Source organism: Leucoraja erinacea, chromosome 31 (genome assembly GCF_028641065.1).
Source record: "Leucoraja erinacea ecotype New England chromosome 31, Leri_hhj_1, whole genome shotgun sequence".
NCBI classification, from domain to species: Eukaryota; Metazoa; Chordata; class Chondrichthyes; order Rajiformes; family Rajidae; genus Leucoraja; species Leucoraja erinaceus.
Genome location: NC_073407.1, coordinates 16690987 through 16706111, shown reverse-complemented (window position 1 = coordinate 16706111; position 15125 = coordinate 16690987). Strand labels below are relative to the sequence as shown.

Sequence of the window (15125 nt, the reverse complement as noted above, 5' to 3'; positions counted from 1 at the left end):
GAGGTCGAAGGAGGTCTTCAATGTGTCATTTAAATAAAAAACTCTTCTAAACTCGTCAATTAGGTCGCCCAAGTGGGACAGCCCCTTTAGGGTGTTTTTTCTTTTAGTTGTGGCTTCAATGTGGTTGCTCCAGGACAAGTTGTTGGTGATATTGTGGAATAAGTGGGACAGGGAAACAAAAATCATCGTGGACAACAAAAAGACTCTGAGCTCCGCTCATGATTTCTTGAACATGGGGTGAAACATGGGCAACTAGTTAAGTCATGTGCACAAGTACATTGAGGTACAGGTACAACAAAAATCGTGCTTGCATCAGTATCACAGGCACATAGACTCGGACAACACACAGATAAATGACCCATAAATTCTGCATGACAGTGAAGAGAAAAAGTCTGTGAAAAAAAACAAGACATTACAAAACACAATAAGAAAACAAGTCCACAGTAGTGCAAGAGGTAGCCCGGAGTTGCCAAGGTAGGAATAAGGTTGTGCAAGTTGGTTCAAGAACTCCACGGTGGTGCAGCGGTAAAGTTGCTGCCTTACAGTGCTTGCAGTGGTGTAGACCCGGGTTCGATCCCAACTACGGGTGCAGTCTGTATGGGTTTGTATGTTCTTCCAGTGACCGCGTGGGTTGTCGCCGAGATCTTCGGTTCCACCCTCCCACACTCCAAAGACGAACAGGAATGTAGTTGATTATATACAGGTCATTTGCCTGGTGTAAATTGTCCCGAGTGTATGTAGGATGGTGTTAATCTGCTGGGATCGCTGGTCGGAGCGGACATGGTGCGCCGAAGAGCCGTTTCTGTGCTGTATCTCTAAACTAAACTAAACTAAACTAAACTTAAGAACTAAACTGATGATGCAGCAGTATCTCAACCTGGTGATGCGGACCTTCAAGCTTCTGTACCTCCTGCCCAATTGTAGCAGTGAGAGAGGGCATGGCGCAAATGATAGCGATTCCTGATGTTTGATACCGCCTATTTGAGCCAGTGCTTCATGTAAATATTTGCTTTCAATGGCGGGGAGGGTTGTGGCAGGTCGAGGTCACCACCCTCTGCTGAGAGGAGCATGATGTTGCCTTGCTAATTAAACCAATGCATAAAGACCTTTGAAGCGGTGCCAGGTTTTTAATGAACCCTCAAGGACAAAATAGTTGTGGTTTATGCATTAACGAACAGTTCATAAATGTCCACAGTGTAAGGGAAAGATAGCGCTGCAAGACACGGGAAGGAAATGTTGGCCAAACTTTACTGCCTTTCATTAAGCGAGTGCAAAAATAGCAGGGAAGAGAGTTAAGACCCAAACAGGGCTAAATACAGCACCTGATGGAATTTGTCTTCCGTTCAACACTTGTCTGTACTCAATGGGGGTAGACACAAAGTGCTAAAGATACTCAGCAGGTCAGGCAGCATCTCTGGAGGACCTGCATAGGTGACGTTTCGGGACGCAACCCATCTTCAGATCCTCCGCGACACCTTCCCTGAGCTCCTCTCCCCCTCTCGAGCCTCCTCAGAGCATGGGTCTGACCCCATCCCTGACCACTTTGTTGGATTTTCACCATTTCCCCCCCTTCCCACGACCTTCCCCGCTCCAATGCAGTATGGTCAGTCCTCAGCAGAGGACTCCGCAGCCCTAGAACAGAAAACAAACTTCCACAAGTTCCTGTGGACATGTGGATCTGAAGCTGCACCTTTGCACCCTTGCACTCACACCTCAACGAGTTCGGAGCCTGTTGTCCATCGTCCCCCTTAACAAGGGTAGAGCTGGTTCAGCCAGATTGGGTCACTACTTGGGTAGGAAGGGGATAAAACCCACACAAATGCATTGTTGTGTGCAGAAATAGAGGGTAGACAGTCAGAAGCTATTTTCCAGGATGGAAATATCAAATACTAGAGAGCATTGTGTTAAGGTGAGTGGGGATTTGCAGAGCAAGTTTTTCCTTGGAGAGTGGCGGGCGCTTGGAACTTGCTGGCAGTGGTGGTGGGGGAGGCAGACACGATAGTGGTTGTTGGATGGGCACAAGGATACGCAGAGAATGGCGGAACATGGATTATATCCAGGCAGTGTAGAGTTGGTTTGGGCACTGTGTTTGGCACAGATATAGTGGGCCGAAGGGCCTGTTGTGTGTTGTATTATTCTATGTTCTATGTACAGATACAATGCAAACCCTCCTTGCAGCAGCAATATTTTCACGCAAAGCATGGTGGGTGTATGGAACAAGGTCGTTGAGGCAGGTACCATTGCAACGTTTAGACAGGTACATGGATAGGACAGGTTTAGAGGGATACGGGCCAAACACAGGTAGGTAGGACTAGTGTAGATGGGACATGTTGGCCGGTGTGGGCATGTTGGGCCGAAGGGCCTGTTTCCATGCTGTAGGACTCCATGATTCTATGACACCGGAGATAATTTACAGAGGCCAATTAACCTGCAGACTCGCAAATCTTAAGGATGTGGGAGGATGCGGGAGTACCCAGACAAAACCCTTGCAGTCACGGAGAAAATGTGCAAACTCCACACAGACGGCACCCAAAGTCAGGATTGAACTTGGGTTTCGGACACTGTGAGGCTGCAGATCTACCAGCTGCACCACCAGGATTGTGAATCCACCTCGCCAAATGCGGCACCTTGGCTCTCAGCCAGACCTCTCGGGACTGATCAGGATGCAGAGCAGCTGAGAAAGCCGATCGCTGAGGCATTCTTGCTTCCGTAACTCAAACTCTTAATCCAGCGAGCGGGGTTGAATATCAGCCCGTTCTGGGAAACATACCAGAGCTGTGTAACCATGGCAAGATGGGTTAGAGCCTGTCTTTCGAAAAAAAAAATTCTCTTTATTAAGTTTAACTGCTGTCTGAAACTCTGATGCTATTGACATACTGAACCACAACGTGGCTGGAACTCTTTATCTTCAGTCGCTAGTTCTTGATTTGGAAGAGCTTTTGATGAAAGACCCCCTCACCCCCAAAGTATGTTAGTTAGTGAAGTGGAGACACAAGACACTGCAGATGCTGGAATCTGGAATAGAAAACAAAGTGGAGGAGCTGTAGCAGTTAAGTGCTCATACATTATATAACACACATATATAATGTGTCAGAATATGCCTCATTCTATAATAATTAAAGCAGATTACACAATAGAGATACAAGAACTGCAGATGTTGAAATCTGGAGCAAAACACAAAAGTGCTGGAAGAACTCAGCGGGTCAGGCAGCATCTGTGGGGGGAATTGGCCGACAAAGTTTTGGGTCAGCACCCTTTTTCAGACTGATGGAAGAAAGATGGAAAAGAGAGATGGGGATGGGACAAAGCCGGGCAGATTACACAATAATCAGTTTATATGGAACAGCACAGCACAGGAACAGGCCCTTCAACACAATGTCTATGCTGAACCAAGACCAACTTGGGTAGTTTACAACCTAACGGTATGAATACTGAATCCTTCTTCCCCCCTCTCCTCTTCTCTGTGCCTCAGCTGGACCCGCACCCACTTCTCCCCTTGCCCCCCCTCCCCTCCACTTCCAACTATATTCCATCTTCTGCCTTCACAGTGAGCCACCCTTCCATTCTTATCTTACTTGCCTGTTATCTTTTCATCGCTGGCCTTTTCACAAATATCTACCTATCAACCCCCCCCCCCCCCGCTCCCCCCCCCCACCTGCATCCACCTATCATCCACCAGGCTTTGTCCTGCCCTCCTCTCTTCCAGCTTTCTCCCCTCCACCCCAGCCACAATCAATCTTCGAGTCCCAACCCGAAACGTTACCTGTCCATGTTCTCCAGAGATGCTGCCTAACCCACTGAGTTACTCCAGCACTTTGTGTCTTAGCACCTGCAGTTTCTTGTATCTCCAGCTCCTATCTGCCTGCATATAATCCAAAAGTCTCTTGAATGTCACTATCGTATCTGCCTCAACCACCACTCCCGGCATAGATATACACAGTTATGGATGTTTTACCCATGCATGAAGAAGGGTTTCGGCCCGAAACGTTGCCTATTTCCGTCGCTCCATAGATGCTGCTGCACCCACTGAGTTTCTCCAGCACTTTTGTCTATCTTCCTCTCTGTTATCAGGCTTCTGAACAGTCCTTCCATAAACTAGGGTACAGTATGATTCACATCTACCCCATTACCGACATTGTCTATTGTCTCTGGAACTGCTCCAATGCTGAGAACTATATTCTGCCCTCTGTATCTTTCCCTTTGCTCTGCCTATTGTACTTGAGTTTGGCTTAATTGTCAGCGTTATCTGATCCGCCATCATATTGTGAACCATTGGTGGGATTTATAAACAAACACGCCTTGTCTTTCTCCCTGCAGTTACCGGGCCCCCGATGGCCCCATCGCAGTTCATCCACCTCCCACCTAAGTTTCCAGATAAGATGGACTTTGACGAGGTAAGCCCGGGCTGGCAGAGTGAGGTCTGATAGGGGTTGGCCTCTCTACACAGTTGGGTTAGGAAAGAGCATTGGAAACATGGGTTTGAGTTCTATGGCAGCCTTACCCACTCAGTCCATAAGACATAGGAGTAGAATTAAGCAATTCGGTCCATCGAATCTGCTCCGCCATTCGATCATGGCTGATCTATTTTTCCCTCTCAATCCCATTCTCCTGCCGCCTTCCTGGAAATATTGACGCCCTTACTAATCTAGAACCGATCAATAATCTCCGCTTTAAATATACCCAATGACTTGGCCTTCACAGCAGCCTGTGGCATTTAATTCCACACATTCACCACCCTCTGGCTAAAGAAATTCCTCCTCCTCTCCATTCTAAAGGAATGCCCTTTTATTCTGAGGCAGTGTCCTCAGATCCTAGACACCCCCACTGCTGGAAACATCCTCTCCACGTCCACTCTATCTAGACCTTTCATTATTTGGTCGCAACATTTTTTTTTGTCTCCGCTGGATTTTGAAATGTTCAAAATCTTTTGACGACACTGATATGACGCCGGCTCACCAAGTGGGACAGGCCCTTAACACTAACACTACTGAGCATACAGAGTTCTTTCATCAGAACTGGGTGGTACGGTGGTGCAGCTGGTAGAGCCACCTCCTCACAGTGCCAGATACCCAGGGGCCTGTTCCTATGCTGTACTGTTGTATGTTCAATGTGATCATATCTTACCTTGTGGCAGGTTTATCTGATAAACCTCAAGCGACGTCCGGACAGACGGGAGAGGATGATGCAGGCGCTGTACGAGCAGGAGATCAACTACAAGATAATAGATGCCGTGGACGGGAGGTCAGTCAGCTTCCTTTGCAGATGTACTAGTCCCAGGGGAGATCACCTTAATTGGCCTTAGAGCAGCAAGGTCAGATAACTGATTGCCCTTTGGGCAGAACCAGGGATAATGACCAAACCACCCTCACATTCCTCCCATAGGGAGGTGTGAGATCTCCTTATGTGACTGGGAGGGGAGCTGGACTCTACATGGCATCCCCCTCCCCCCTCCCCCTCTCCCCCCCCCCCCCCCCCCCCCCCCCCCCCCCTCCATCGGTACCAGAAGCAGCTTGTCACTCATTGTGGGAATTCGCTGCATGCCAGTATTTGAAAAACCAACACTCACATGAACTCTGATGAGGTACAGTAGTATATAATATCATGTTCCACTACTTTGTGATTGAGTTACACAGTCAAGATTGGATCTGGATTTGATATTGATAATGGTTTATTATTAATTAGGTGTACCTAGATGCAATGAGAGGCTTTTGTTTGCATTCTATATGGCTTGATTGTTCGCATGTATAGTATGATTTACATGAATGTAACACAAGTACAACGGGTGAAGCAAAGAGGAAAATACTAGAGTGCAGAATCAATAGAGTGCTGCAGGATCACAATGCCCAATTCCAGACCAAATGCCCACAGTGAGGTTGGCTGGAAGATTGGGACTACACCCTAGTTTATGGAAAGGTGGCAGACATTAGGTTTAGGTTTAGTATTGTCACGTGTACTGAAGTACAGTGCAAAGCTTTGTTTTGTATGTTAGCTATCCAAACAGATTAGCTACACTATAAATAAATACAATCAAGTCAAACTCAAGTACAACAGATAGAGCAAAGGGGAGGATGCAGAGTGCGGAATATAGTTGTATCATTATAGAGCAGCAGTTCCATAATGCTGAGAACTATATTCCCGAAAAAAAAAAAGAAGAGATTTTTGGCAAGGATCGATGAGACCGCAGCCCAGCTTGCTTGCTGTGGGGGGGGATTAATGAATTAGTTTGTTGCTGGTAGAGAAAGTATGGGAGCAATTTTGGAAACCAAATGTGTCTTGGGCAAAATAACCATGTGCCAAGTGAGGAAGATTAAGCCAAGATCAGAATGTTCTTGTTTTAAATTCCAGTCATGTGTGGCTGTCAGTTCTATTGTGCTTGAGATCATATACAGTATGTTGATTTTAATTGAATAAATCTGACTGAAACGGGAAAAGGAATGTGTTGAGCGACCAAGTTTAATGTTCTTGATCAATCAATGAAGATTGAATTTCATTACTTTCCTGTGGTCGCTGTAACCGCTCCACTCTTGGAGGATCTGGCTGGTTTCCTATTGATGTCTTCTGATACCATGGGAGCCTGTTTTGAAGAGTGAGTTTTGTTTTTCACCAGCAGGTGAAGAGTTGGTGCCTCTTGGCCTCTTGCCCTTAACTAGTTCTTACACAAGCACCCATCCACCCTCCCCCAACCTCACCTACCTCACCCCATGGAAGCCACTTCTCTTTCGAGTTTAACATTGTCCCCAGGCATGGCTCCTGCTCTCCATATGATGGACATCAACTCTGATCAATTCAATCAATTGAAAGATAGCGCATGGAAAAAGCCCCTAGTTCACACCGGCCATCATCGTACTAGTTCCATGTTTTCCCACTATCGCACTCACTCCTTAAACACTCGAGGTGATTTACAGAGGCCAATTGACCCACAAATCCGTACGTCTCTGGGATGTGGGAGGAAAACTAAGGACGCGGATCAAACCCATGTGGTCACTTGAAGAACTTGCAACCTGCACCCGGACAGCAGGCAAGTTCAGGATCAAACACAGGTCGTTGATGCTCTAAGGCAGCAGCACTACCAGCTGCACCAGTATTGTATGAAAGAACAAATCACTAATACTAAAGAATTGGTTTTGGTGCTTCGTATTTCTGGGAAGTTGCAGAAATTGGCGGAAGATGAAGGACGGATTGGAATGCGAGCTCACCCTTGCAAGCTACATGTTGGATTCTTCTCGGTGACTGAGTTCCCGCAAGAAGTTCCCAGTTGGCACACATTAATCTCTCTCACTGACCCAGATTTGGTGCACACTGGGCCGTTCTCCAAAATGTGTGTGTGTCCTGCCACTCTCCAGCCAAGTGCCCATTCTTTGCCGTTAAGCCTAGAAACTGATTGTTGACAGCCTTTGTCGAATTGTTGGGGAGCTGGACCCAAAGCAGCTGCTGAACTCATCTGACACCAACGCTCAAGCACATTTTAATTTAGGTTAGGAACGTAAGCGGTTTCTGATTAATTCCCAACGCAGTGGGATGTGTGAAGCTTTTCTGTAAAAACCCATTGGAAAGGAGCAGGCACAGTACAGAGCAGGAGTCAATCTATGAATAACTGGTCTACACTATTTTACAGCTCTTTGCACAGTCTAAGAAATAAACAGCATGAATGTGTTAAAGTCCCCAGGGCCTGATGGATCCATTCCAGGTTATTGAGGGAGGCAAGAGAGGAGACTGCAGATCTCGATGAAGATCTTTGTATCGTGTCTGGCCACAGGCAGGGTCCCAGAGTACAGCAGAGTGATCACAATCGATCCTTTACTTCAAAAGGGAAATAGGGATGATCCAAGAAAGTATAGGTCGGAGAACCTCCAATCAGCAGTCGGGAAGCTGCAAAACAGGATTCTTCACGATACGATTTACTCACAGCTGAAGAGAATAGGCCAATTAGAGTCAGTCCACATGACTTTGAGCGTGTCAGGGCTTCCTTTACAAACTTGGCTGCATATTTTTGAGGAGGTGACAGCAGTGGATGTTGTCCATGTGGATTTTCATAGGGCGTTTGAGAAGGTCCCCCACGGTAGGCTGATCCAGAAGATCCAAATTGACTTTGGACTTTGGATTCAGAACTGCCTTGCGCATAGAAGGCAAAGGGAAGTGTTGGAAGTGGTGTGATTCTGACTGAAGCTCTGTGCCCAGTGGTATTCCACAGGGATCAGTGCTGGGACCTCTGTTGTATGAAACGTTGATAGGTTTAGGCTTATTATTGTCACATGTAGCAGGATATAGTGGGAAATCTTTGTTTTGCATGTAGGTTTGTAAGTTTGCAGATGATATAAAAGCTGGTGGAGTTGCAGACAGTGAAGAAGGCTGTCAAAGGATACAACAGGATATAGATCAGTTAGAGATAAGCGAAGAGAAATGGCAAGTGTGAGTTGTTACATTTTGAAGACCAATTTTAAAGGGAAAGTACACAGTTAATAGCAGAACCCTAAACAGCATTGATCTCTTTACAGAGGGATCTTGGGATCTAAGGTTTGACCAACTTGGATAATTCTCTCTGGAGCATCAGAACCTGAGGGAGACCCAATAGACGTTCATTAATGATGAGAGGCTTAGATTGGGTAGACAATCAGAATCTTTTTCTCAGGGTGGAAATGAAAAGATCAAAGGTTGGAGCTTTAAGATCAGTGGGGTGAAGTTTAAAGGAGGTGTGTGGGGCAAGTTTTTTATACAGTGATAGGTTCCAGGAGCATGTTGTCAGAGGTACTGGTGGAGGCAGATATGATAGTGGCATTCATGTGGCTTTCAGATAAGCACATGATTTTAGAGGGAATCAAGAGATATGGATCATTTGCTAGCAGAGGACGTTAGTTGAACTTCACATCATGTTCGACGTGGACATCGTGGGCCAAAGGGCTTGGTCCTGTGTTTTATGTTATGTAAATGTAGTAACACACTCAGGGTGTTGTCCTGTAAGGCCTGCCAACTTTAACTCGGCAAGGTCCCACTTCAATCTCTTGTTGGTTGAGGACTGACCTTTGGATTGCTCACGACGAGACTGTATTGCTAGGCTTCATGTTGAAGAAGCAGAATATTCTCAATACTGCCATCTCATCCAAAAGTTGAGCCTCCTGCAAACAGTGGAAACAAAGGTGTATCCGAGAGTGTTACCACTTTCACTCCGTGGGCTAATGTGTACCTTTTACTTAAAAGCATTAACTTTTACTGACATTTTCTACCTTGATTTTGTCTCCACAGTGCTTTCAATAGTAGTACGTTAAATGAGATGGGGATTAGCATGTTGCCTGGATATTTTGACCCATACTCTGGCAGGACTTTGACCAAGGGAGAAATTGGATGTTTCCTTAGCCATTATTCCATCTGGAAAGAGGTTTGCATCTTTGACATGATGAGTTTGTACCATTACTTAACTTTTTTGGAGGTTTTTTTCCCCTAAAATCTAGCATTCAAAGCTCTATATCTTACAGGAGCATTTCAAATCTTGCTTATATCCAGTGGTTTTTATTTGTAATAATAATAATACATCTATTTTATTATTTATTTATTTATTTATTTATTTGTGATGGTGCACATACCAATACACCGTACCAGCATCCCAAAAAAGTTAAACGCATGGTTTTATTTTCTGCTAATGTGATATGTATGTTCATTAATCATGTTCTGTCGGCACCTTTTTGACTGCAAGAAAAAGCACTGGTTAGATCACGAACATATATCTATCATTAGTGGTAGTCAGTGGGCATTGTATGCAGGGATTTGACCAAGTATGGGTGTCTCCACTTTAGAAGGTTCTGACTCATGGTCCAAGTATGCAGATTGTGTGGCTCCTGGCACTCGGCTGATGCCTTAACCAAGTTACTGTTTAGTTTAGTTTAGTTTTGTTTAGAGATACAGCACGGAAACGGGCCCTTCGCCCCACCGGGTCCGCGCCGACCAGCGTTCCCCGCATATTAACACTATCCTACACACACTTGGAACAATTTTTTACATTTACCAAGCCAATTTACCTACATACCTGTGCATCTTTGGAGTGTGGGAGGAAACCGAAGATCTCTGAGAAAACCCGCGCAGGTCACGGGGACAACGTGCAAACTCCGTACAGACAGCAGCCGTCCATAGTTGGGATTGAAGGCGGGTTTCCGGCGCTGCATTCGCTGTAATGCAGCAACTCTACCGTTGCGACACCGTGGCGCCTGTTCTTCTTGTGCCAGTCTTCATTTCAGTAGACACTCCGCCACAGAGACAACCGCAGACAAATCCACTTAAGAAATCCTGGACAGGATGAATGGGAATAACTTATTTTGTTTTGAAAGGCCAACAAATAGGGTTTCTTAGATCTGCCTCGTGGTCCCCATTCACATTGCGATCATATTGAGAATAGTTATAGGTCAGCTGTTCTCCAAACTGGGGAAAAATAAAGGATGATATTCGAATGTGGTTGCAGGTTGTGGATCGAAAGCTGAACAAAGCTGTGGTCTTCGAAGATGATGTGAGGTTTGAGGGTCACTTTAAGAGGAAGCTGACAAGACTACTAAGTGACATCGAGGATGTCGCTTTAGAATGGGACCTCATGTAAGTGCACATTAAACTTGTATCTGTGAACATATGAAGCAGGTATGCTGGTTTGACCTCACTGCCCTGGGGATATTGCCTGGTTTTCTGCCTCTCCAGGTCCCTGGATGGTTGAGCAGTTTATGCCACTGCGATCGTATAGCTACCTCAGCCTGCACGACCAGGCCTTTAACTTTCCATTCATTCGTACAATGTGGGGATCACAATATCCCTCAAAGCCCACGAAATGCTGCCAATGTCATCGAGGCCAGACCAAAAACAAGGACAAATTTCCTTTCCTAAAGGTTCAGTGAACTAAATAGACATTTAATCCCAATCAGATGCTATACAATACAATACAATACAATACAATAAAATACAACTTATTTGTCATTTAGACCCCGTTGAGGTCCAAACGAAATGTCGTTTCTGCAGCCATACATTACAAAACGAAAAAGACTCGAGACACAACACAATTTACACATACATCCATCACATCGCTGTGATGGAAGGCAAAAAAACGTATCTCTCCCCTGCACTCCCCCCCCGATGTCAGAGTCAAAGTCAAACCCCCCCGGCTGGCGATGGTGATTGTCCCGCGGCCATTAAAGCCACGCCGGGCGATGCAAGGCCGCGCACCGGGTCTTGTTGTTGGAGCCCCTGGTGTGCGCTTGCAAAGTCCCGCGGCCATTCCAAGCCGCGCGGGGCGGTGATGTAAGGCCCCGCTCCAGGTGCTCTTCAACCCCGCAACTCGGGCGGGAGAAGTCGCCGCTGCGGAAGCCCCAAAAAGCGGTCTCCCTCCAGGGACCCGCGGGCTCCCGGTGTTGCCGTCCGCCAGACCCGCAGCTGCAGCCTCTGAATCTCCGGGGGTCGGGTCGCAGCAGCGCGCCACCACAGCTCCACCCGCTCGGACTCGGCCAGCTCCACGAAGGTGAGTAGGACCGCAGCTCCGCGACTGGAGCCCCAGGTCGTTCCTGTTGGAGGCCGCTCCACGTTGCTCAGCCCCAACGACAACGGTGACCCGACAAAGAAAAGGTCGGGTCTCCCGTGCAGGGGAAAGATTTTAAAGTTCCCCCCCACACACACACCCCGACAAAAAAATAAAAATAAAAACTACATAGAAACAAGACAAAAATAATAAAAAGACAGACGGACTGCAGAGGCCGCTGCTGACGAGAGTCGCGCCGCCCACCACTTTACTGACATAAGCTTTCTACTTCCAAATTTATTTGAATTGAAATTACACAATTACCATGATGTAATTATAACTATTAATAGTCGAGGCCATGGGTTTGAGTTTGAGTTGAGTTTATTGTCACGTGTACTGAGGTACAGTGAAAAGCTTTTGTTGCGTGCTAACCAGTCAGCGGAAAGAGAATACAAGATTACAATCCATACTGTAGATACATGATACTCAAGTGACACAGCTGGTATAGCTGTTTCCTCACTGTGTCAGAGACCCCGTTGCGATCCTGACCTCGAGTGCTGTCCGTGTGAAGCTTACTCCGGTTTCCTCCTGCATTCCAAAGAGGTGGTGTTTGTAGGTTAATTGGCCTCATCAAATTCACCGTGTGTACAGGGAGTGGATGAGAAAGTGGGTTAACACAAGACTAGCGTGAATGGGCAATTGATGGTCAGCGTAGACTTGGTGGACTGAAAGGCCTGTTTCCATGCTGTATCCCTAAACTAACCTAAACCCCAACAATGTAACACTGTGCTATCAGAGCCCATTATTGTCTAAATGCTTATAGATTAACTGTCTTTCTCTCCCTGCAAGTGGGCACATGTTTATCACTCCTCATTTTCCTCCCTTTGTCTCAGTTTCCATCTCCCTCTCAAATCCACTAAGGGAGGTAATTATTGTGAAAGCCTGCACTGCTTAGCAGGGGGGAATGTTGTCACCTGATGTGCCACTCCAGGAAGTACCAGGGTGCGTTTTTGGAGTGACCCAGCAATGGGAGCTATTGAATTTCACTCTTTGAAGATCCTTTTTCAAAAACACGGTCCTGAAATAAGCAGAACTTTGTAATTGAATCACTGGCCAGCATTTTTTTTATCCCCTCAGAGAACTGCTGTAAACATGAAAGGCAACAGCTCAGACAATTGAGATAACGATGGCAGGGATATCTCTCCAGTGTCTTTGAGACAGTAATTCAATTCAGCTGATGATATCCTGCTCTGTGAATGGAGCAAGGATCTAATTCTCACTTTATACAGTACATACTGACCTCCGCATGGTCTAAACAGGGTATTGTTCCGTACAGGACACAAAGTACTGAAGTAACTTAGTAGGTCAGGCAGCATTTCTGGAGAACATGGGCAGGTGACGTTGCAGGTTGAGACGCTTTTCAGACTGGTTGTGAAGAAGGGTCCGGACTCGAAACATCACCTATCCACGTTTTCCAGAGATGCTGCCTGTCCTGCTTAGTTACTCCAGCACTTTGTGTTCATTTTTTTAAACCAGCATCTGCAGTTCTTTGTGTCTAGTCTCTGTTTAGTGTACCTTCTGAGATTAGACAGCAACAGGCATCAAGGACTCTTGATGTAGCGAGGCATGTCAGCCCTTCACATTCCAGTCTCCCCCTGCTCCAATAAACAGATCCTGTCAATGAGTTTCACTGATGATTAGCAGCGACGTCACCAATTAGCATTTATACAGTGCTTTCAATGCATTAACACGCTCCAAGACACTGCGCAAGGATCCCTTAAAAAATATTATTATTGAGCCATTTAAGAAACCACTGGCCAGATTAAAGATATGTTTTATGGAGTAATTGGGTGGTACAATGTGGAAACTGGTCCTCCACCCACCTCATCCGTGCTGACCATTTAGCCCATCTATCCTAATCGCATTTACGTGTCAGTGTGAACACATCTTTTATAGTAGGTACACAAAATTGCTGGAAAAAACTATAGGTTAGCAGCATCTAGGAGCGAAGGAAATAGGCAACGTTTCGGGCCGAAAGCCCTTCTTCCCCGGGACAAAAAAGACGATGGGGGGTGGGGGGGAAGGGAAGGGATGAACAAGGGGGGGTAGGAGGGTGGGAAACTGGGGTGGGGAGGGGCGGTAGGAGGAGACATTTCAGATAATCGGAGAAGGGGGATGGAGGACAGCTAGTTAAGGAATTGGAAGAAGACAGGAGCAAGGGCTAGGCGTGGGTAGGGGGAGAATTCAATGTTCCTCCACTGATGGGGGTGGGCCTCCCTAGAGGACCTAGAGGTGGGCTAGTAAATTGAGGGAAAATGGGGGTGGTTGTGGGAGGAGACAGCTAGCCGGAAGGAATGGGAGGAGAGGAGCAAGGGTTGGAAATGACTCTGGCAATGGAATGGAGGAGACTGCCAGGGGAGGGGGGAACAGAACAGCTTATTAGGTCAGATAAAGATGAGGTTGCTGAGGGGAAATTTCCGGGGTTACTCTGGCTGGGTCGGAGGAGAGGCCAACCAAAGGGGATAAGGGAGACCCAGGCAGAGAGGTCAGATTTGGACTGAGAGGGGGGGAAGTTGAATTGCTGAGCCACCGGCCAGGTTAATTGTTATTGCGGACTGACAATGTGAGGTGTTCGGCGAAACATCGTGCTGACCATTTAGCCACGCTTACCCCCTGAGTAGTGTTTGCCTTAATGAAGGAATAAATGGTGGAACAGTTTTAGGAAAGAAAGTTCAGAGCTGAGGGCCAAAGGCGTGTGAATGCACGGTGATGAATCAAACATGCACGAGGCAGGAATTATCCATTCGTGCTACGAACAGAACATATTAAGTCTTTGATGCCCTTAGTAATTGGATTGGATTGAATTGAAAGATACAACACAGAGGCAGGTAGTTCACCGAGCCCATGCCGACCATTGGTCACCTGTACACACTACAATTACATGATCCCACTTTGTCAACCATTCTTTACACACTAGGGACAATTTACAGAGGCCAATCAGTCTACAAACCCGCATGTCTTAGGGACATGGGAGGAAATCCAGACGTTCACAGGGAATACGTGCAAATTTCACACAAACAGCACCCGAGGCCAGGATCGAACCTGGGACTCTGGCACTGTGAGGCAGCACCTCAGGTCTTTTACCTCGGGAAATGGCTTCTCTCTGTACCCGCTCTGGACCACGATAGTTTGCGAATCTATCACAAAACCTTGCATTATGAGAGAATCTTTATTTAAAAAGTGGGCACTTGGTTACAATCAAGTATTAAGTTTAACAAATGCAACCTTTCATTTTTCCAGCTACCTTGGTCGTAAACTGGTCAATCCCGGCCAGGAGGAGGCCATTCCAGGTGTCCGTAACTTAGTAGTGGCCGAGTATTCTTACTGGACGCTGGCCTACGCCATCTCACTGCAGGGGGCCGAGAAACTGGTCAACTCTCAGCCACTGACAAAGATGCTGCCTGTGGATGAATTCCTCCCTATAATGTACGACAAGCACATCAAGTGAGTCCTCTTTAATTAATTGGAAAGCATTCTGACTGGTTTAACTGAGCCAAATGGCATTTAAGAGGTTTTTAGATGGGCACATGGATATAATAATAATAATAATAATAATTTTTTTATTTATAGAGCACTTTAAAAA

General features: G+C 46.4%; 1 protein-coding gene across 2 annotated transcripts in view; it reads left to right on the top strand.

Moving 5' to 3' along the window:
* Positions 1-15125, top strand: part of cercam (cerebral endothelial cell adhesion molecule) — a 59017-nt gene that overhangs the window by 24461 nt on the left and 19431 nt on the right. For both annotated transcript variants that reach the window (XM_055660109.1, XM_055660110.1), the window contains 5 exons: positions 4318-4394; positions 5135-5241; positions 9241-9373; positions 10448-10575; positions 14783-14986. In XM_055660109.1, coding sequence (XP_055516084.1) covers positions 4318-4394; positions 5135-5241; positions 9241-9373; positions 10448-10575; positions 14783-14986 — 649 coding nt within the window. The remainder of the gene's footprint in view (positions 1-4317; positions 4395-5134; positions 5242-9240; positions 9374-10447; positions 10576-14782; positions 14987-15125) is intronic.